At 36.2% G+C, this 25,648-nt stretch overlaps 1 protein-coding gene across 1 annotated transcript; it reads left to right on the top strand.

Annotated features, from left to right (window-relative positions):
• Positions 1–11,537: 11,537 nt before the first annotated feature.
• LOC140160876 (collagenase 3-like) lies at positions 11,538–20,667 on the top strand. The gene is made up of 8 exons (XM_072184206.1): positions 11,538–11,826; positions 12,592–12,899; positions 13,624–13,925; positions 14,755–14,913; positions 15,495–15,625; positions 16,661–16,814; positions 17,523–17,789; positions 20,279–20,667. Exons 1-8 carry the CDS (start codon positions 11,599–11,601, stop codon positions 20,383–20,385), a joined length of 1,656 nt encoding a protein of 551 aa, XP_072040307.1. The 5' UTR covers positions 11,538–11,598; the 3' UTR covers positions 20,386–20,667.
• The last annotated feature ends 4,981 nt before the right edge of the window (positions 20,668–25,648 follow it).

Below are 25,648 nucleotides of genomic sequence, written 5' to 3'. Positions count from 1 at the left end.
TGGGATGTACTCTAATGTACTAGAATGTACTAGAATGTACTGCGATGTACTAGAATGTACTGGGATATACTAGAATGTACTGGGATGTACTATAATGTACTAGAATGTACTAGAATTTACTAGAATGTACTGGGATGTACTAGAATATACTGGGATGTACTAGAATGTACTAGAATGTACTAGAATGTACTAGAATGTACTGGCATGTACTAGAATGTACTGGGATATACTAGAATGTACTGGGATGTACTAGAATGTACTAGAATGTACTAGAATTTACTAGAATGTACTGGGATGTACTAGAATGTACTGGGATATACTAGAATGTACTGGGATGTACTATAATGTACTAGAATGTACTGGGATGTACTAGAATATACTGGGATGTACTCTAATGTACTAGAATGTACTAGAATTTACTAGAATGTACTGGGATGTACTAGAATGTACTGGGATATACTAGAATGTACTGGGATATACTAGAATGTACTGGGATGTACTAGAATGTACTAGAATGTACTAGAATTTACTAGAATGTACTGGGATGTACTAGAATATACTGGGATGTACTAGAATGTACTAGAATGTACTAGAATGTACTAGAATGTACTGGGATGTACTCGAATGTACTGGGATATACTAGAATGTACTGGGATGTACTAGAATGTACTAGAATGTACTAGAATTTACTAGAATGTACTGGGATGTACTAGAATATACTGGGATGTACTCTAATGTACTAGAATGTACTAGAATGTACTGCGATGTACTAGAATGTACTGGGATATACTAGAATGTACTGGGATGTACTATAATGTACTAGAATGTACTAGAATTTACTAGAATGTACTGGGATGTACTAGAATATACTGGGATGTACTAGAATGTACTAGAATGTACTAGAATGTACTAGAATGTACTGGGATGTACTCGAATGTACTGGGATATACTAGAATGTACTGGGATGTACTAGAATGTACTAGAATGTACTAGAATTTACTAGAATGTACTGGGATGTACTAGAATGTACTGGGATATACTAGAATGTACTGGGATGTACCATAATGTACTAGAATGTACTAGAATTTACTAGAATGTACTGGGATGTACTAGAATATACTGGGATGTACTATAATGTACTAGAATGTACTAGAATTTACTAGAATGTACTGGGATGTACTAGAATGTACTGGGATATACTAGAATGTACTGGGATATACTAGAATGTACTGGGATGTACTAGAATGTACTAGAATGTACTAGAATTTACTAGAATGTACTGGGATGTACTAGAATATACTGGGATGTACTAGAATGTACTAGAATGTACTAGAATGTACTGGGAGAATGTACTGGGATGTACTCGAATGTACTGGGATATACTAGAATGTACTGGGATGTACTAGAATGTACTAGAATGTACTAGAATTTACTAGAATGTACTGGGATGTACTAGAATGTACTGGGATATACTAGAATGTACTGGATGTACCATAATGTACTAGAATGTACTAGAATTTACTAGAATGTACTGGGATGTACTAGAATATACTGGGATGTACTATAATGTACTAGAATGTACTAGAATTTACTAGAATGTACTGGGATGTACTAGAATGTACTGGGATATACTAGAATGTACTGGGATATACTAGAATGTACTGGGATGTACTAGAATGTACTAGAATGTACTAGAATTTACTAGAATGTACTGGGATGTACTAGAATATACTGGGATGTACTAGAATGTACTAGAATGTACTAGAATGTACTGGGATGTACTCAGAATGTACTGGGATGTACTCGAATGTACTGGGATATACTAGAATGTACTGGGATGTACTAGAATGTACTAGAATGTACTAGAATTTACTAGAATGTACTGGGATGTACTAGAATATACTGGGATGTACTCTAATGTACTAGAATGTACTAGAATGTACTGCGATGTACTAGAATGTACTGGGATATACTAAAATGTACTGGGATGTACTATAATGTACTAGAATGTACTAGAATTTACTAGAATGTACTGGGATGTACTAGAATATACTGGGATGTACTAGAATGTACTAGAATGTACTAGAATGTACTGGGATGTACTCGAATGTACTGGGATATACTAGAATGTACTGGGATGTACTAGAATGTACTAGAATGTACTATAATTTACTAGAATGTACTGGGATGTACTAGAATGTACTGGGATATACTAGAATGTACTGGGATGTACTATAATGTACTAGAATGTACTAGAATTTACTAGAATGTACTGGGATGTACTAGAATATACTGGGATGTACTCTAATGTACTAGAATGTACTAGAATGTACTGGGATGTACTAGAATGTACTGGGATATACTAGAATGTACTGGGATATACTAGAATGTACTGGGATGTACTAGAATGTACTAGAATGTACTAGAATTTACTAGAATGTACTGGGATGTACTAGAATATACTGGGATGTACTAGAATGTACTAGAATGTACTAGAATGTACTGGGATGTACTCAATGTACTGGGATATACTAGAATGTACTGGGATGTACTAGAATGTACTAGAATGTACTAGAATTTACTAGAATGTACTGGGATGTACTAGAATGTACTGGGATATACTAGAATGTACTGGGATGTACTATAATGTACTAGAATGTACTAGAATTTACTAGAATGTACTGGGATGTACTAGAATATACTGGGATGTACTAGAATGTACTAGAATGTACTAGAATGTACTAGAATGTACTAGAATGTACTGGGATGTACTCGAATGTATATACTAGAATGTACTGGGATGTACTAGAATGTACTAGAATTTACTAGAATGTACTGGGATGTACTAGAATGTACTGGGATATACTAGAATGTACTGGGATGTACTATAATGTACTAGAATGTACTAGAATTTACTAGAATGTACTGGGATGTACTAGAATGTACTGGGATATACTAGAATGTACTGGGATGTACTATAATGTACTAGAATGTACTAGAATTTACTAGAATGTACTGGGATGTACTAGAATATACTGGGATGTACTAGAATGTACTAGAATGTACTAGAATGTACTGGGATGTACTAGAATGTACTGGGATATACTAGAATGTACTGGGATGTACTATAATGTACTAGAATGTACTAGAATTTACTAGAATGTACTGGGATGTACTAGAATATACTGGGATGTACTAGAATGTACTAGAATGTACTAGAATGTACTAGAATGTACTAGAATGTACTGGGATGTACTCGAATGTACTGGGATATACTAGAATGTACTGGGATGTACTAGAATGTACTAGAATGTACTAGAATTTACTAGAATGTACTGGGATGTACTAGAATGTACTGGGATATACTAGAATGTACTGGGATGTACTATAATGTACTAGAATTTACTAGAATGTACTGGGATGTACTAGAATATACTGGGATGTACTCTAATGTACTAGAATGTACTAGAATTTACTAGAATGTACTGGGATGTACTTGAATGTACTGGGATATACTAGAATGTACTGGGATATACTAGAATGTACTGGGATATACTAGAATGTACTGGGATGTACTAGAATGTACTAGAATGTACTAGAATTTACTAGAATGTACTGGGATGTACTAGAATATACTGGGATGTACTAGAATGTACTAGAATGTACTAGAATGTACTAGAATGTACTAGAATGTACTGGGATGTACTAGAATGTACTAGGATATACTAGAATGTACTGGGATGTACTAGAATGTACTAGAATTTACTAGAATGTACTGGGATGTACTAGAATATACTGGGATGTACTCTAATGTACTAGAATGTACTAGAATGTACTGCGATGTACTAGAATGTACTGGGATATACTAGAATGTACTGGGATGTACTATAATGTACTAGAATGTACTAGAATTTACTAGAATGTACTGGGATGTACTAGAATATACTGGGATGTACTAGAATGTACTAGAATGTACTAGAATGTACTAGAATGTACTGGGATGTACTCGAATGTACTGGGATATACTAGAATGTACTGGGATGTACTAGAATGTACTAGAATGTACTAGAATTTACTAGAATGTACTGGGATGTACTAGAATGTACTGGGATATACTAGAATGTACTGGGATGTACTATAATGTACTAGAATTTACTAGAATGTACTGGGATGTACTAGAATATACTGGGATGTACTCTAATGTACTAGAATGTACTAGAATTTACTAGAATGAACTGGGCTGCACTAGAATGTACTGGGATATACTAGAATGTACTGGGATATACTAGAATGTACTGGGATGTACTAGAATGTACTAGAATGTACTAGAATTTACTAGAATGTACTGGGATGTACTAGAATATACTGGGATGTACTAGAATGTACTAGAATGTACTAGAATGTACTAGAATGTACTGGGATGTACTCAGAATGTACTGGGATATACTAGAATGTACTGGGATGTACTAGAATGTACTAGAATGTACTAGAATTTACTAGAATGTACTGGGATGTACTAGAATATACTGGGATGTACTCTAATGTACTAGAATGTACTAGAATGTACTGCGATGTACTAGAATGTACTGGGATATACTAGAATGTACTGGGATGTACTATAATGTACTAGAATGTACTAGAATTTACTAGAATGTACTGGGATGTACTAGAATATACTGGGATGTACTAGAATGTACTAGAATGTACTAGAATGTACTAGAATGTACTGGGATGTACTCGAATGTACTGGGATATACTAGAATGTACTGGGATGTACTAGAATGTACTAGAATGTACTAGAATTTACTAGAATGTACTGGGATGTACTAGAATGTACTGGGATATACTAGAATGTACTGGGATGTACCATAATGTACTAGAATGTACTAGAATTTACTAGAATGTACTGGGATGTACTAGAATATACTGGGATGTACTATAATGTACTAGAATGTACTAGAATTTACTAGAATGTACTGGGATGTACTAGAATGTACTGGGATATACTAGAATGTACTGGGATATACTAGAATGTACTGGGATGTACTAGAATGTACTAGAATGTACTAGAATTTACTAGAATGTACTGGGATGTACTAGAATATACTGGGATGTACTAGAATGTACTAGAATGTACTAGAATGTACTGGGATGTACTCGAATGTACTGGGATGTACTCGAATGTACTGGGATATACTAGCTCTATGTACTAGAATGTACTAGAATGTACTAGAATGTACTGGGATGTACTAGAATGTACTGGGATATACTAGAATGTACTGGGATGTACCATAATGTACTAGAATGTACTAGAATTTACTAGAATGTACTGGGATGTACTAGAATATACTGGGATGTACTATAATGTACTAGAATGTACTAGAATTTACTAGAATGTACTGGGATGTACTAGAATGTACTGGGATATACTAGAATGTACTGGGATATACTAGAATGTACTGGGATGTACTAGAATGTACTAGAATGTACTAGAATTTACTAGAATGTACTGGGATGTACTAGAATATACTGGGATGTACTAGAATGTACTAGAATGTACTATAATGTACTGGGTGTACCAGAATGTACTGGGATGTACTCGAATGTACTGGGATATACTAGAATGTACTGGGATGTACTAGAATGTACTAGAATGTACTAGAATTTACTAGAATGTACTGGGATGTACTAGAATATACTGGGATGTACTCTAATGTACTAGAATGTACTAGAATGTACTGCGATGTACTAGAATGTACTGGGATATACTAAAATGTACTGGGATGTACTATAATGTACTAGAATGTACTAGAATTTACTAGAATGTACTGGGATGTACTAGAATATACTGGGATGTACTAGAATGTACTAGAATGTACTAGAATGTACTGGGATGTACTCGAATGTACTGGGATATACTAGAATGTACTGGGATGTACTAGAATGTACTAGAATGTACTATAATTTACTAGAATGTACTGGGATGTACTAGAATGTACTGGGATATACTAGAATGTACTGGGATGTACTATAATGTACTAGAATGTACTAGAATTTACTAGAATGTACTGGGATGTACTAGAATATACTGGGATGTACTCTAATGTACTAGAATGTACTAGAATGTACTGGGATGTACTAGAATGTACTGGGATATACTAGAATGTACTGGGATATACTAGAATGTACTGGGATGTACTAGAATGTACTAGAATGTACTAGAATTTACTAGAATGTACTGGGATGTACTAGAATATACTGGGATGTACTAGAATGTACTAGAATGTACTAGAATGTACTAGAATGTACTGGGATGTACTAGAATGTACTGGGATATACTAGAATGTACTGGGATGTACTAGAATGTACTAGAATGTACTAGAATTTACTAGAATGTACTGGGATGTACTAGAATGTACTGGGATATACTAGAATGTACTGGGATGTACTATAATGTACTAGAATGTACTAGAATTTACTAGAATGTACTGGGATGTACTAGAATATACTGGGATGTACTAGAATGTACTAGAATGTACTAGAATGTACTAGAATGTACTAGAATGTACTGGGATGTACTCGAATGTATATACTAGAATGTACTGGGATGTACTAGAATGTACTAGAATTTACTAGAATGTACTGGGATGTACTAGAATGTACTGGGATATACTAGAATGTACTGGGATGTACTATAATGTACTAGAATGTACTAGAATTTACTAGAATGTACTGGGATGTACTAGAATATACTGGGATGTACTAGAATGTACTAGAATGTACTAGAATGTACTGGGATGTACTAGAATGTACTGGGATATACTAGAATGTACTGGGATGTACTATAATGTACTAGAATGTACTAGAATTTACTAGAATGTACTGGGATGTACTAGAATATACTGGGATGTACTAGAATGTACTAGAATGTACTAGAATGTACTAGAATGTACTAGAATGTACTGGGATGTACTCGAATGTACTGGGATATACTAGAATGTACTGGGATGTACTAGAATGTACTAGAATGTACTAGAATTTACTAGAATGTACTGGGATGTACTAGAATGTACTGGGATATACTAGAATGTACTGGGATGTACTATAATGTACTAGAATTTACTAGAATGTACTGGGATGTACTAGAATATACTGGGATGTACTCTAATGTACTAGAATGTACTAGAATTTACTAGAATGTACTGGGATGTACTTGAATGTACTGGGATATACTAGAATGTACTGGGATATACTAGAATGTACTGGGATGTACTAGAATGTACTAGAATGTACTAGAATTTACTAGAATGTACTGGGATGTACTAGAATATACTGGGATGTACTAGAATGTACTAGAATGTACTAGAATGTACTAGAATGTACTAGAATGTACTGGAATGTACTAGAATGTACTAGGATATACTAGAATGTACTGGGATGTACTAGAATATACTGGGATGTACTAGAATGTACTAGAATGTACTAGAATGTACTGGGATGTACTCGAATGTACTGGGATGTACTCGAATGTACTGGGATATACTAGAATGTACTGGGATGTACTAGAATGTACTAGAATGTACTAGAATTTACTAGAATGTACTGGGATGTACTAGAATATACTGGGATGTACTCTAATGTACTCTAATGTACTAGAATGTACTGCGATGTACTAGAATGTACTGGGATATACTAAAATGTACTGGGATGTACTATAATGTACTAGAATGTACTAGAATTTACTAGAATGTACTGGGATGTACTAGAATATACTGGGATGTACTAGAATGTACTAGAATGTACTAGAATGTACTGGGATGTACTCGAATGTACTGGGATATACTAGAATGTACTGGGATGTACTAGAATGTACTAGAATGTACTAGAATGTACTAGAATTTACTAGAATGTACTGGGATGTACTAGAATGTACTGGGATATACTAGAATGTACTGGGATGTACTATAATGTACTAGAATGTACTAGAATTTACTAGAATGTACTGGGATGTACTAGAATATACTGGGATGTACTCTAATGTACTAGAATGTACTAGAATGTACTGGGATGTACTAGAATGTACTGGGATATACTAGAATGTACTGGGATATACTAGAATGTACTGGGATGTACTAGAATGTACTAGAATGTACTAGAATTTACTAGAATGTACTGGGATGTACTAGAATATACTGGGATGTACTAGAATGTACTAGAATGTACTAGAATGTACTAGAATGTACTAGAATGTACTAGAATGTACTAGAATGTACTAGAATGTACTGGGATGTACTAGAATGTACTGGGATATACTAGAATGTACTGGGATGTACTAGAATGTACTAGAATGTACTAGAATTTACTAGAATGTACTGGGATGTACTAGAATGTACTGGGATATACTAGAATGTACTGGGATGTACTATAATGTACTAGAATGTACTAGAATTTACTAGAATGTACTGGGATGTACTAGAATATACTGGGATGTACTAGAATGTACTAGAATGTACTAGAATGTACTAGAATGTACTAGAATGTACTGGGATGTACTCGAATGTACTGGGATATACTAGAATGTACTGGGATGTACTAGAATGTACTAGAATGTACTAGAATTTACTAGAATGTACTGGGATGTACTAGAATGTACTGGGATATACTAGAATGTACTGGGATGTACTATAATGTACTAGAATGTACTAGAATTTACTAGAATGTACTAGAATATACTGGGATGTACTAGAATGTACTACAATGTACTAAGAATGTACTGCGATGTACTAGAATGTACTGGGATATACTAGAATGTACTGGGATGTACTATAATGTACTAGAATGTACTAGGATGTACTGGGATGTACTAGAATATACTGGGATGTACTAGAATGTACTAGAATGTACTAGAATGTACTAGAATGTACTAGAATGTACTGGGATGTACTAGAATGTACTGGGATATACTAGAATGTACTGGGATGTACTAGAATGTACTAGAATGTACTAGAATTTACTAGAATGTACTGGGATGTACTAGAATGTACTGGGATATACTAGAATGTACTGGGATGTACAATAATGTACTAGAATTTACTAGAATGTACTGGGATGTACTAGAATATACTGGGATGTACTCTAATGTACTAGAATGTACTAGAATTTACTAGAATGTACTGGGATGTACTAGAATGTACTGGGATATACTAGAATGTACTGGGATATACTAGAATGTACTGGGATATACTAGAATGTACTGGGATGTACTAGAATGTACTAGAATGTACTAGAATTTACTAGAATGTACTGGGATGTACTAGAATATACTGGGATGTACTAGAATGTACTAGAATGTACTAGAATGTACTAGAATGTACTGGGATGTACTCGAATGTACTGGGATATACTAGAATGTACTGGGATGTACTAGAATGTACTAGAATGTACTAGAATTTACTAGAATGTACTAGGATGTACTAGAATATACTGGGATGTACTAGAATGTACTACAATGTACTACAATGTACTAGAATGTCCTAGAATGTACTAAAATGTACTAGAATATACTAGAATGTACTGGGATGTACTAGAATGTACATGGATATATTAGAATGTACTGGGATGTACTGAAGTTATTTATTTATTTATTTATTTATTTATTTATTTATTTATTTATTTATTTATTTATTTATTTATTTATTTATTTATTTATTTATTTATTTATTTATTTATTTATTTATTTATTTACTAATTTATATTAATATTTATGGTTTATATGTAAATTTATGTTAATGGTATCTATATGTAAATTTATGTTAATGGTATCTTATTAATCTTATATGGAACACTAACCCAAAGTTTGACCAAAGTATTATGGTAACAGACTTGGCGACGCGAGAAGAGTAAAATATTACTAGGTTAGGAATTATATATTTACCTGTTGTTGTTTGTGGACTTACATGTAAAAATGTGGACATCACGTTCCAACCCTCTAAAAGTGAACATTCACTCAACAAAGTGAACCAATTATAGGATAGGGCTTGAATTTCAATTTGGTTAGTCCATATCTACATTAACTCTTTCCACATTTTAGCATAATAAAAAGGTGCAACTTAGAACTTTTAAGGTTCTTTAAAATATCTTCAAAGGTTCTATAAAGAGCCTTAAAGATTTAAAAAGGCCTAGGAACAAATGGTTGTAGAACCAAAAACGGTTCACGCTGTTTTCTTATTCTTTGGAATGTCTTCAATTAGGCCCCTAATATTAATTAGAAAGTCCCTATGCCTCTTCATAGAAGTTTGTAAGGTTATTATAGAACAATAGCACTCTATAACTTTTGAGGTCCTTTATAAAAACCTTAGTATTGCTTAGAATGTTATATACAGGACAAAAAAAGTTCTGTGTTGCACTTTTTTTCTAAGAGTGAAGACTTCTGAAATTCCCAAGAAATAATAAGATATCGGGCACAGCCATAGAGAAAACACAAAAATGTTTTTAAAACATTATACATGTGTTATATAAATGCGTCTTGGTTTTGGTCAAAAAGTTTTAATAACATTTAAATGTTGGATTATGTAAAGTGCATGAAAACATTCTTAAAACATTTTATATGAAAAAAAAAACACAACCACGACATTTTTACAAAATTAATGTTGTCAAGGTACGTGTTATTGCAAAATATTTGCTAGCAAACACTTTTGCAAAATATTTGTCAATACTTAATAACATTATGTTAGAATGTTTGTGTTAAGTTTTTAATGTTTTTTGAATATTTATATGAAAACATTTTATTCCATTGATTATGTAACCCGACAATTAAACGTTTCTATAAAACGTTTTGTGTTTGCTGGGTAACCCGGAATTGCTGAGTGACCCTACCCTACCCCCACCCACCCACCCCCCCACCCCACACACACACACACACACCCCTTTTACACACTTCACCACGGTACCATCCCCTAGCTCCCATATCCCCATTATAATATGCACACAGAAGATGATAACCGACTGGAATGAATTTGTATGCGGTATTATTAATGGTGAAAACATACGGCAAGAAATTCAAAAATCAACATTTTACATAATTATGTAAACATTCTTTTTATATTTCCTCATGCGGTCATAGATCAGATTTCTCATCAAGAGAGGGACCGAACATAAAAATCGTCATAATGGGATAATGTATAATGGTTTGGAATATTTCATTTTCTTTGTGGGTAAAAAATAATGCAATTATAACTCAAGTTAATGCACGTTCCTCCATTTACACAAAAGTTGTACAAGTTGCCTATATTGCATTATTACTATATAGTGGAAAATATACCATCATTATTACATTCTACAATAAAATTCAAATCAGTTTTCGATAAGTCGGCAAGAAAAGAACCCCTTTAATTCGCTCATCCCCTGCCACAAAGATGACAAATCTACCCAAACAAACGTATAGGAGCTTATAGGCCTACTAGTATTGACATTGCTGCTTGGCATAAAGGCATTGCGATATGAAACGCTGCACATGAACTTGAACTTATCCATTAGAAAACTTTTTATAAAGGATTAAAAAAAATACATTACTGGACTTGAAAGTATTGAAAAATCACCATGCGTCTCTCACGATTACTGCTGTTAATGCTAATACTCGCAGCTGCATTCGCCTGTATAAATGCCGCGCCCGCAAAATCAGGAAGGAGAAAGAAGGGGAAAAAAACAAAGAAGAAGAAAAAGCTACCTCCTCCTCCAACGACGCAGCCGACGCCGAGAGGAACGCCGGAAGTTTTAACTGATCTCTTAGCAACTCCGGACGCTTTTGATCAACTACTTGAGGGTGTGGTATGTATGCATATTATATATCGTTAATTGATGCAAAGACAGCCATGAAAAAAGTTGGCAATATTTTCACCTTCTTGTCTGCCATTACTTGTACGGTATTACTCAATTAACTCCCAAATATATGGAGCCTAAGGAATTAGTATTCGCATGCTGAATTGTGATGATGAGCAGTGATGAGTTCTGCACGAAAGTACTCCGGGTGTTGATCCGGATGTCGATCATGTCACGGAAAGGGACCCCCTATAATCACATATCAATGCAGGACCCCCCCCCCCCAGACCATCACCTTAAGGCTCCCTTATTTACCGATAAACTTTCAATAATTATCCCTTGTGTGAAAAAACAGCGTTCCAAACATTTTTCCACGACTAAACTTCGGAGCGCATGCATGAAGAACTTACAAATGATACTAAAATAAAATGATCTCAGCAACCCCTGCCCTGTGTCATTGTTTGTTCTTGCATATTTCAATCAGGCCCATATATATAATTAATTTGGGCTGCTGGAGGCTAAAAAGTGGACCTCAAATTTTACCTTCAAAATAGGGCTGCTTTTCAACGTTTTACAGAAAACAAAACGAACTTTTTGTGAATTTTTACAGAAAAACGTGTTCTTCGAGTTTTCTTCACAATTTGCACGTAAACCGATTTGAAATAATATTGTTGAGTAGTAACTTCACACAACTTATACTTCTTACATTTTTGCTTCTAGGGGATCAATGTTGTCTGTTTGTGAATATATTATTTTTTCTCGTTTATTTTTTAGGACTTTTTACAAAAGTTCAACTTTATAAATACATCAACTGGCTTCTCAGCAGATGACCTCAAAGTAAACGAGGTTGAAGCGGGTATCAAGAACATGCAGAAATTTGCTGCCATTAAAAGCACGGGAATAATTGACAGTGGAACCATCTTTGTGATGCGGTCTCCAAGATGTGGAGAACGTGATCAGGACCCACATCAACATGCTGCCGGAGAGGTCCACGTAGAAGGAGATGAAGTAGGTGGCCGCAAAAAGCGTTATATTGCAGCAGGAGGGCGCTATAGGTGGAATAAGAACGATATCACTTGGAAGTAAGTAAAACTTGAATAAGTAATAATAAATTATCATAATTTGGATGTTGCTACCGCCCCACAAAAACGAAGGTGATGATGATGATGACGACGACGACGATGCAGTGGCGTAGCAAGCACTTTTTCATTGGGGGGGGCAAGCCAATTTTAAGTACCTTTTGGCGACAAAATAAGTTAATGTTACAAATGCGCGCGAACCGCGCGCAAAATTTTGGCATATTGAAGCTAAACTGATGAAATATGGTACAAAAGGGGAATAAATTCGCGCGAAAAAATTGGCACTTTTTAGGTTAAAATGGCAAAATATAATATCAATTTGGTCAGAAACACAAAAACGTCTTAAATATCGGGGCGGCCACCATCCCACAGGGGGGGCAAGATTTTTCACAGGGGGCAGCTTCCCCTTGCTCCCCCCCTTGGCTACGCCACTGCGAACACGACGACGACGATGACGATGATGAGGCTAAGCGAGGAAATGGCGAGCCCGAAAGTAGACATCGTGTTAATGTTGTCTTTCCTGATACCGAATTTCCATTTATAAAGAATATTGTGATTTGTACAACCTTGTGACAACAGAATGGTGCGTTTGATATTTTCTTAAAGGGGATACTTTTTGATGAAGAACACACGCGGAAATGTGTTAATATTGATATTCTAAATTACAAATCATAATCATTAATTAAAGAGATCTTTTTTTTTCTTCATATTTTGCGTACTCGAACAGAATAATGAACAAGCCAACGAATTCCAGAATAACTCCAGCTCAAATTAGAAAGGAAATCATTCGAGCTTATGGTGAATGGAGCAGGTACACACCACTGAATTTCATAGAAACTGACTCTGATAATGCCGATATGAGATTCATGTTTGGTTCAAAACGTCATGGCACTCTTCGTCAGGATCCGTTGTTTGATGGTCGTGGTGGAACCCTGGCTCATGGCTTCACACCTAATAGTGGATGGGGAACCACAGATGGGGATGTACATTTTGATGACGATGAGCTGTTCACGTACAAAGAGAGAGATGGTGAGCCTATTATACTGATATACATGTTCTCTCTGAAGAGCTATACCACTTGATTTTTTGTGTGTTTTTTTTTGTTAAGTATTTTGAATTCATGAACCAAACAGGAGTGAATAAATTGTCTTCTATAGAAGGCAATAATGGATTACAAGGTTGCTGTATTCGATAGATACGAGTACTCCCATTGATTCTTCGGTAGATAGCGTGAACAATTGCATAATTACTGTCTTAATTGCTGTCTTAAGTATATGGTAATTATTAATTACATAATTACTGTCCTCAGAAGACTGTAAATGATGTGATTTCTTTTTGCTATCTACTGAAGATAGTCATTGTGCAAGTTTTATGCAGTAGTTGTGTATTTATTATTGCCATCTACCGAAGACAGTAAGTATGACCAACAATATGTAATTTAATATTACTATCGACTGAAAACAATTAAATGTAATTTATTAGGCCTATTGCTATAATTATGTACTGACGACTGATTGTATATAATTTATTAATGTTATCTACTGAAGACAGCAATCACATTATAACATTTATTACTACTATCTCCTAATGTAATTTGTTTCTGCAATCTACTGAAGAGCATGAGTAATACTCGCTGCAGAGTATACGTCGTAATTATGTAATTTATTATTGCTATCTACTGAAGATAGTATAATTATTAGATTAATTATTACTGTCATTATAAAAAAAAAAAAAGTAGGCTATGCACTTGTAATAAGACAATTTTCATACACTTTTGAATTTTTTGGTGAAATGCGAATACCACCTGTTCTTATATTGATAACAAAAAACTTTATACCCTATTTTCTTTCCACCACAGGCACTAATTTCTTCTATACAGCCGCCCATGAGATAGGTCATGCATTAGGGCTGGACCATTCGTATGCAAGAAGTGCCCTTATGTGGCCCTACGATAAAGGATTCGTACCCAACTTCCGATTACCAGTGGATGATATAATGGGATTACAGAGCATTTATGGTAAGCCAAGCATGCCAAAATTAATTAAAGTTAGCTGCCAAATCCCGAATGCCCAAGGATGGTAAAGTAGGCTACGAAGAACAAGTTCAAGGTGACACGGAAGTCATGCATTGAGAAGTGACACGTCTTTATCAGATAACATAGTTAATAGAATGACAGAAATGACGTTTGTAAATGGCGGGTTTTTTTATGAAAAAGTACCAAAACAAGATGTTTTGCACCAGTTTGTCCAAAAACACCCAAGGAGCCCAATAATATGAGTTGTTTCTTTCATTTCATTTCATAATAAACAGTAGTTCGAAAATTTATTTGCTATGTTACTCATATTTATTATGTTTTAATGCTATTATATAAGTGTCTACCCCTTGTAAAGATGCCTGATGCAAACAAAGAGTTAATATAAATAGCGCCATCAGTGTCAAATCAAACATGCCAATCCTTCTCTAGATTGATTTTACATGTTTATGAGTTATTATGAAAGCTTATTTAAAACAAGTTTTAAGAAAAGTCATTGCAAAAGGTGAATCATATTCGAAACTTTTGTCCATAACTGTATAATCTATTTTGTCATTCCATTACAGGAAAGCGAGTAGGTGCACCAGACCCTAATGCAGAAATACCTAGCACTCCTAACCCTGCAGACAAAGCTGAGCATGGGGACTGTAGTAATCACGCCATCTGTCTTATAGGCGGCAGTTTATTCGTCTTCCAGGTATAAATAAATATTGTTGTATCTCTGGTCACCCGCGCGCGCGTTCATAAAATCGTACAGATTTTTATGCAGCAACAGTGTGGTGACATCATTATGACGGCAACAGTGTAAAAATCTGATTTCATTCATTATGCATGCTATATATATGTTACGTGCGGTTCATACGTGTAGAACTTCTGATTGTGCATTGAAACGCGTGTGAGATCAGCCGTTTAAAAATAGTTTGCGATGTGCATCTTTGATACAAACGTTACGCACGGGGTAGTGCACGGAGGACGTTGAAATTAACTCAATTTGCTAAATATTCTCGATTCGTCACTCTGCCGAATTCATAATGATATGCATGTAGTGGTCCTGTTTGTTTGGTTTGTGTTTTTGTTTTTTGCAAACACAATATTCCGGAAGTACTGAAATACAATTAGTTTTAAGCGGATGTTAGCCCTCAATGCCAAACACATGCTGAATTAAAATAGACGTAAGATCCGGAGACCACTAAATATCTTGTTTGTTGCCTTCATGTGGTCAGATGTAAAGTTGGTCTCGGTCCCAACCGCTTGTGCTCCTGTATGATGAAGGAACACAATCCAGCTTGAAACCGAGACTAGTATGCAACATCCCAATTTCTCTTGACTATAGCTTAACACCTCTTGATGGAACATGATGGATTTAGGTGGACGGGGTTCAATCAGTGGCGTAGCGTCATAGGGGCACGTGTCCCCCTCCCATCTGTCTGAAATTTTAGAAAAATCCCATAGGAAAATTAGCAAAAACGGCTTGTGTCCCCTCAATCAGACCCCATCCCCAAAAGGATGACCCACGCTACGTACGCCACTGGGTTCAATGATTGTTATCCACAATCTACAACGAATCTCCGCATGGTATAATGCTTTCTAGTAGATTGGCGGATCAATCAAGCCAGTGGCAAGATTCAAAGATTGTCAATCGTCATGAATAGTACTGTACTTCCAGCCTATGTAACAGGACGTTTGTTTTTGTTATTTTAACATTTGTTTTTGTATTACCATGATTACACAGGGTGCCGATTTTTGGCGATATACTGGTCATGACATCGCACAGCGTCTAATTACTCCATTACATGGTTACCCTATTCGAAAATTCTTCAAAGGATTGCCCAACAATATTGATGCTTGTTTCACAAAATATACCGGAGAGACTGTATTCATAAGAGGTACGTAACATCCTGCTATACCATAATAAGTAAAATGTATAACCTACATTGCAATTGCTTTTTTGCGAGTTGAAGATTAGTTGACAGCTTCAGGACAAAGTGCCTAAGAATTAGACATGTAGACCGCCTCTTGTCTACTGATGGCTCTAAAAAGAGCTGTTTACTCAGTACTGCCCCTTGTCAACAGAGAACCAGCAGACCTCGTCTATCTGCAAAAGGGACAGTTTTTGATGGTTCTGAAAAGAACCGTTCACTGAAGACTGCCCCTTGTCAACAGAGAACAAGCAGACCTCGCCTATCTGCTAAAGTAAACGTTTTTGGGGACTCTGAAAAGAGCCGTTCACTGAAGACCGCCCCTTGTCAACAGAGAAAAATTAGACTTCGCTGATTCAACCGCAGAGAATTTGCAACAAAGAGCCATCAAAACCTTTTCATTAGAATATAGACAATGTATGCTTGATATCTGTTGACAAGGGGCAGTCCACAGTGCCACTGCTCTCTTCAGACCCATGAGTAGTCAAGGGGCGGTCTTCATGTATCTGAATCCAACTCTCCCAATGAAGTCAATGATTTGAATTGGACAACATATGAACCACGGGATGAACCATAACCATGATAACAACAGATCTCGGGCAGGACCTAGCTCTAATTACAGCTATAACCTTTCTAACCACGTAATTTCTTGTGGTATTATTATGATTCCTGCAGGTAGAAACGTGTGGGTATTCACCCAACGTGTAAAAATGCCAGGATATCCCAAACGATTCGAAGAAGAATACCCTGGTGTTACGAAGAACCTCGATGCCGCCTATCATGATCAACGCGAACGCTCCACGTATTTCTTCCAAGCTAATTTGATGTGGAAATGGGATGAACGCAGAAAGAGATTAACGCACGAAGCTGAAGGGTTATATGCTACCGATTCTTTCGATAGGCTTCCTTACGCACCCAGTGCTGGTTTCCAAGATGATGACGGTATGTATAAGCTATGTATGATTTATAGTGAATACTTTATTTATTTATTTTTTTATTTATAACAATAGGTTAGAAAGCCTGGACAAACCCAATAGTGAAATCACTAAATTAAAGGGATGCCCATTACATCAAAAACAAAAACAAAATAAAAAAAAACGTAATTACGACAAGGACAGGTGGAATGGATAAATAAAAGGAGACCAAACGAAATGGCTACACGAGGTGGAGACAAACAGCAGATTTAAAGGCTGGTAGGGAGGTGCTTTTGACAACATCCTCGGGCAGGTAGTTCCACAAGGTGGGAACATATGGGTAAAAAGACCTTTGGCAGAGTGTGAGCATTCGGAAAGGTGTATCAAGAGAGAGGCTATTGAGATTGCGGAGAGTGGTCTTGGGGTGGGGCTTGAATGGGTTGGGAGAAGAGCAGAGGTGGTTGAGGATCTTAAAAAGATGGCTAAGGGCAGCAATGTCACGACGCTTAGACAGGCTTGGGAGATTGTATTTATAGAGAAGGTCTGCATGAGAGAGATTCCAGGATTGGAGAATGACTCTGCAAGCAAATCTCTGAGTGGACTCGAGCCTGTTGGTTAATGTGACATTTAATGGATGGAAGGTGATGCTGCCATATTCCTGAATTGGTTGGACAAGGGCTAAATAGAGCAAACGCCGGATAGTTGGTGAGGCACAATTGAATGCTCTGTGAATGTGGCCTATGTTTTTCTGGCTTTCTTAGAGATGAAATTGACATGCTCATTCCAAGATAAGTTGTCAGAAATATGAATACCAAAGAACTTGACAGAGGAAACTCTTTCAATCACCTGGTTATTCATATAAAGGCTCATGTTGGGAAAGGGGTCTTTCTTGGTTGAAATAACCATGAGCCTGGTCTTTGAAGCATTGGCTGTGAGATTGTTTTGGGAGAACCAGTGATGGATGGTGTCAATGTCAGCTTGAAAGCTGGTGATGTCACTGTCATTGCTGATAGGTTTGTAAAGGGTGGTGTCATCGGCGTATAGTACCAGAGAACTGTTTGGAGAAAATGAAGACATACAAAGGTCATTAATGTAAATAAGAAAGAGTAGAGGCCCCAGCTAGTATAAGGCCCAGCAAATTTGTGAGACTATATTAATTAGACGACGTTTAAGGTTGAAGTTGAACTGCTTGGATTTTTTATTGCTTTTGGTTACTCATCCTATTTGTGCCATTTTCCAATACCTTTATGGACTTTAAGAGAAACAAGCTTACATATCATATGAATAACAAATGTTTGCTACTGTCCTTGTGCATAAACTTTGTAACTCGATAAGGATAGTAGCAAGCATTTTTGGGTACACCCCGTCAGTCCAAAATACCGTAAGTCCGAACCACCGTCAGTTCGAATTTTAAAGGAACCCTAAACCCTAACCCTAACGCTAACCCTAAACGTAAACCTAACACTAACCATAACCCTAACCCTAAAAATTCGGACTGACGGTTTTCGGACTGACGGTGTTTCGGACTGACGGTGTTTTGGACTGACGGGGAGACCCCGTTTGCGTCATACTCCAGCATGCCGTATGTTCGTACGAGTACGAACGAACGGTGGTAAGGCGCAAGGCGGAAGAAACATCACAATCCCTGTACTGTCTCGGTTACCTATATATGAGAACTCTGTCAGCTGATTCTGGCCAGATCCATGAATTGTTGTTTGTATGATGGGGCGGTGTACGTGTGGGCCTGTTTTGGGCCCCAATGGTCAGCGAATTCCTGTAAAGTGTGCAGAGGCTGTGCGTAGCGCACTATAAACATAACTATAAATATAACATAATATAAACCACAGAGCCTTTTTTATCGTGGTAATGTTCAGTTTCAATATGACTACTAAACTGGCTCAAAAAGAAACTTATCGCATGGTCCCACAAAATGAACCAAAATTACACCCATGATTACTTCAATACTCTATTCTAATGACATGTCAATATCCAAACGGTTACCTTACTTGCGGTATCACATGTCACAGCCTGGAAATTTCGGCAAAACTAATGTGTGTACTGGGTGCATGCAAATATATAGTTTAAAGCACGCGAAGAAGTCAAAACAAATGAAGGTGTTCGTGGGGTGTGTTTCAGTTCGCTGGGCAGTACGAATGTTATTTTTGTGAGGCAATCCTGATACAGGAAAGTTCACATTGTTGTTACAATTGATTTACACACACCTCAAATGGGCTGTGACATGTGATCCAGGAAGCTGTTCCATGTCAGTGCATTTTGCTGTTGTGTCAGTTGAGCAACTGCTTGGTTACTGACATGTTAGAGTAGAGTATTGAAGTAATCCTGTGCGTAATTTTGGTTCATTTTGATGGACAGAATTTTAAGTTTCTTTTTGAGCCCAGTTGATCCCAAATGCAAGGTGTCTCCTGTACGGAGGTGTTTCAACAATTATGTATACAAATGAAACAATGTTGATGATGCAGTAATTTTTATATTTGACTTCCGTTTTGTTGTTTTCAGGACATACATACTTCTTGAAGAACCTCAAGTATTTCAAGTACACTCGTGGATCATCGGCATTAGAATACGGTTTCCCAAAGACTTTCCCGTTCGCAGATTGCCATTAACGTCACACTACCTATACATAATAGACTGTTAAAGACGTAACTGAACTCCAGCAACGTATACTAAAAGACTACCAAACGCCTCAATTTTGATATGTGCTCAAAGTTTTTCCAATAATAATGATGCATTGAAAGCTATTGAATGGTGCACTTGAGAACATCTTACACTACCAGTTCCATTTAAGGTTTCCTGTTTAGAATACTTTTTTTAAGTGACACTTGCTCAAGTTTGCAGGTGATACATAAAACAGCGTTATGCAATAAACTTAATTTTGTCAAGTTGTGATTCAATCCTATGTACAGTCTTCATATGGAATAAACGCCAATATAGATACGTAACGTTGAGCTCTGCTCCTTCCTTCGTTCAACATTCATTGGTGGTCCAAAAATATGCTGATTATTTTTTTTAAGAAGTTCTTTACCTCCGAAAGAAGACATGTGGTCCTAAAACGTTTGGAATAGATTAACAAATTCTAGACCGTTAGTAAGCGTCCATGATGAAAGTGTACATGAGTTACGAAAGTGTCGTCCAAGGTTTATTAAGCTAGGAGACACATAGTAGGGTTAATCAGGTCTTACGTTAGATGCTAACGACATTCAATGGAATTACAAAAACAAAATTTAGAAACTGTAGATAAGTATGGTGCTAATCGACTGAAGCGATAAGTCGACTTGATATTGATAGCATAATGTTATCTTTGTAACCCTTTCTAAAAAGATTAGAGTTTTGTACGTTTTATATTTTATACTTAATAAGTGTTACTTCCCAGCAAACACAAAACGTTTTCGACCTCATTCGCAAAAGGTTATAAAAGGTTGTCAGAAAACAATTAAATGTCGGGTAATATAAAGGGTATATTAAGAGTATAAAACGTTTTCATAACCTTAAAAAACATTTTTGATAATCTACTGCTCAGCAAACAAAAATGTTTTACAGAAAACGTTTAAATGTCGGGTTATATAAAGGGTATAAAAACGTTTTAATAACATTCCAAAAACATTTTTGAAAACTTGATACAAAACATTCTAAACAGAATGTTATTTTGGGGTTGAAAAAATATTTTCCGAAAAATGTTTGCCCCAAATATTTTCAATAACGTTTTAAAAACGTTTTCATGACCTTTATATAACCCGACATTTAAATGTTATTAAAAGGTTTTGAAAAAACATTTTAAGAACATTTCTGTGTTTGCTGGGTTCAACCATTTTAACATCATGTTATTTAAGTATTGACACAATATTTGGCAAAAATGTTTGCAAAAATAGTTTAAAATAACATTTTTTGAAAACATTTAAAAATATTGTTGTAGTGTGTTTTCATACAAAACGTTTTAAACGTTATCATGACCTTTATATAACCCGACATTTTAATGTTATTAAAACGTTTCTACCTAAACCAAAAGCCAATTGTTTAAAACGTTTGTGTTTGCTGGGTTTCTATACCATTATAGTAGTTAATTCTTTAGTTTTTTTGTTAAGTTATTTATCTGATGAAACTTGATTCCAACGATTCCCGGTAAACTAGTACACTCAATATTCTCATTAAAGTGTTAATATGACATGGATAATAAAATAGTGTTACATTAACATAATAATAGTATTATGAATCTAAATTGGGGAATTAGGCTAAGGGGAAAGCAGAGCGAGCCTCGACGAGGTACTAGATGTGGAGTTCCAATGGATGAGGGATAATGAACGGGGAAGGGAATGACTATCACGAATTGAACCAGATGAAACAGAAACCAAGTTTAAGAGATTTGGTTGTGAATTTACATTATCAGACAAACTTATCAAAATACATAATGGGTGTGTTAATACCAGAGTTACATTGCAGCATAATAAGTATAATTGAAAAATGATTCGCGTACAAGACATGATGACAATATTATTCGCCATCATGTTGACCAATCTAACTAAACATCATGAGCCAGTCCTGTGCACGTCTGTTTCGGTTGCAGGGTTAACAAGGAGTGAAGTCTTTATCAAAGCACAAACAAAACATTGCTTCACTCCGTTCAATTGATGCACGGGACGATACCACGTTCACTTGATGAACGGGTATCATGGCTTAAGGCACAAATATCAATATTCAATTATGCACAGGTGAACTCATCAGAATTGGCTTGATCTTGTGAAATGCATTTTCACATTGCTCTGTCCATTCGAGTTTGGCATTCTTCAACAAATCAGTCAGTGTTGATGCTATGTTTGTGAACAGAACTTTCTGTAACTAAATACCCAACTATTCCCAGAAGCTCTGATGAGTTATGTTTTGGTTTTAGGCGTGGAGCATTGCTCAATAGCCTCAATTTGATTTAGATTTGATGTTTGACCTGACCTACCACATGTCCCAGGTATGTGACTGTGCATGGCGAAACTCAAGTTTTAACAAATTCACTGTCAAATTTGCTTCAGACAGTTTCTGAAACAATTGATGGAGCTGCACCATGTGTTGTTCCCAGTTTGACACTGTAAACAATTAAATCATCAACATAATCCTCACAACCATCCATCGATATCAGCTAGGATTTGGTTCACCATTCTTTGAAAGGTTGCTGGCGCATTTTTAACCTGAATGGCATAACCATGTACTGGTCTCATGTCTGCCACGAACGAGCATGTATGAACCACAGCTTGGGAACAACACGGTGAACTCCATTCACTGTCACTTGGTTCAATGATATCATTGTCTACATAATTGAATCTTGAGATTAATTGTTACGAGTTGTTCACTTCAGAATGCACAACAAAACACGCTGTTTAATTAAGTTAACAATATCTGAATTTTTCCAATCAAAAGAAAATTATGATTGAACAACATGCAATCATGTGAGTGAACATAAATACATACAATCCGTCAGAATCAATCAAATACACTACGGTATATGTTTGATAATGTTACTTAATAGCCAGCAGCCTTCTTCTTCTTATTGATGATTTCAATGTCCTGATGTATATTCTGATACACTTGTCCTGCAAAGATCACTGTTCAGCGAAGTCCACTGATCGGTTATGAATATTCATGTTCGACCCCTTGATCATGTTAATTACGGTTGACAAATAAAGCCGCCATTCAGTATGCGAACTTTGTCTGGTCAATGCGAGTACCAAGCTTGAAAGTGCGCCCGCTATGAGAGCTGAGACCACTGACCTCTGCACCCGTGGCGGACTGGTATTTCCATTAGGCACCAGAGATATGTTTTTTATTGAAAGTCTGCTAATTTGAGAAGGGAATGACTTTTTACAATAGCAATGTCGAAATTAGGACTTGCTGTCAATAATGCGATGGAAATTCGAGAAGGTATGAAATACAAGTAGTATTTCAAGTCAAAATCTTTTACACCACATCTGACCATGGAAGAAAGAGATAAGAAGGAACCACAACGAACGCATTCACTTTGTCCACTCCCTTTACCGACATTTAGTTGACATTGTTATTCATGAGGATTTACTTTGATCAATACCCCGCGTTAAATAGGTGATTGGTATTGTATTCCATGTATTTGCATGTCTTCTGGAGCGTGTGTGAAGGATGATTTGAACTAATGACCTTCCGTGCAAGCACCCTATAGGATTTTCTTTGGTGACGTGATCATCGGTCATTGATGGCCTACATCCTTTTCTTCCATTTTGCCCAATTTTTCCGAACTTTGATGACTTTTTTCTCAGAGTTGGCAGTCTTTGGCACTGAAACGAGTTAGCTAGTTACGATTATACACATATAAACTATTAAATTAAACAGGTTTTATGTACCGGACTCAACCGGAACATTGTGCATTATTTAAGAACATTTTACATCTATTTTTCATCGAAAAAGTCACCAAAATCTTACCTTATTTGCTAAAGATGAAACTCAGCAAAAAATCGGCCGATTTTGATTACCTTTTCGATGTTTTATAGGACATTTTCTACACAACACGATCAAGAAAACAGTTTGACTGTAGATCCCAAAACAAAGCTACTATACATGTTCAGAGCATCAGTGAAATTCCATAATCTTACTTCTGGGTAGCGTTTGTTTGTTCGTGGATGGGTTTGTTATAAATTTTTCCAGTAATGATTTTGCCAAGCATCGATCGCGGTAAATGGATCATACATGAAAGTAAGTACCATTGATAGCTTTTCTTTTCATGCGTCAATAGATAAGCGGATTAAAACTTGGCCGATCGAAGTCGTTGTGGTTCCTTCTCATCTCTTTCTTCCATGATCTGACCGATCAGAAATGAAGACCACTTCATCCCTTATTCATAGGTCTATCACCAAACCAGGAGGGTGAAAGTGCATAGGAACAATGCCGGGAACTACGTCACGCTATTGTTCGACTAAGGCTACATCATTTTTAACGCATGCGTACAGCTTTAGTCTCCTCCACCTTCGCAACACGCTACGTGGAGTGACTGGAATCACACTGACGGCGGAGGAGAATACTAGCTGGTCAGACAATTTAATTCTATCAAGCATAATTATAATACCTGAACAATCACCGTCATTTGATCGATTTACTACAGAATATATTGTATACACAAAATATAATTTTAAAATTGTGAACCTGTTAACTTAAATATTTGTGTACTAAAGTATAAGGACACGTGAATAAAATCATGTAGAAGACAAAATGGCCGCTAATCCGCCTATTGTCTAGACCTATTTTACATCTTCTGGTTTGGTTATGTAACCCAGGATGCTTATCCCTTCGTATCGATCCCTGACCAAACGCCGTTGTGGAAATTACGTAACCAATGTCCTTGAACATTTTAAGATCTACGGCTGTTTTGACATAATATAATGACATTGTGATACTCGATTATATATCTTTGGGAATTAACATTTCTTTTCAAAAGCAGACCAATGGCGTTTGCTTGAAATGAATCTGATATAATTCAGTATTATTGGAATTGAATTTTACATGCAGCCAGGGACGGCCACGCTGGCACCATCTATAGCTTCAAGCTGCTTCAGTCGGCGGATCTCTGCACTACAGACAATAAAAAGGCACGTAAATGTCACATTTTATAAACTTAATACATTTAATATCACCCCCATTGTTGTATAAATAAATCGTGTACAAAATATACCAGCTTAATTTAGCATGCCTGTACACTTCCACTGGTTCTAACGGGCTCCGTCTCGCTGATATGAGGCCAAATTTAAATAACAATACGCTATTTAAATAACAGTGCAGCTCATGCTAATGAGTGCCGTTTCCTACCAATTATTCCATGATCGCGCCCTCGGCGCAACTCGCATGTACAATCGAAGGTCGTGA

This window comes from Amphiura filiformis, chromosome 1 (genome assembly GCF_039555335.1).
Source record: "Amphiura filiformis chromosome 1, Afil_fr2py, whole genome shotgun sequence".
NCBI lineage: Eukaryota > Metazoa > Echinodermata > Ophiuroidea > Amphilepidida > Amphiuridae > Amphiura > Amphiura filiformis.
The sequence above is the reverse complement of the archived record's forward strand: the minus strand, read 5'-3'. Positions and strand labels throughout refer to the sequence as shown.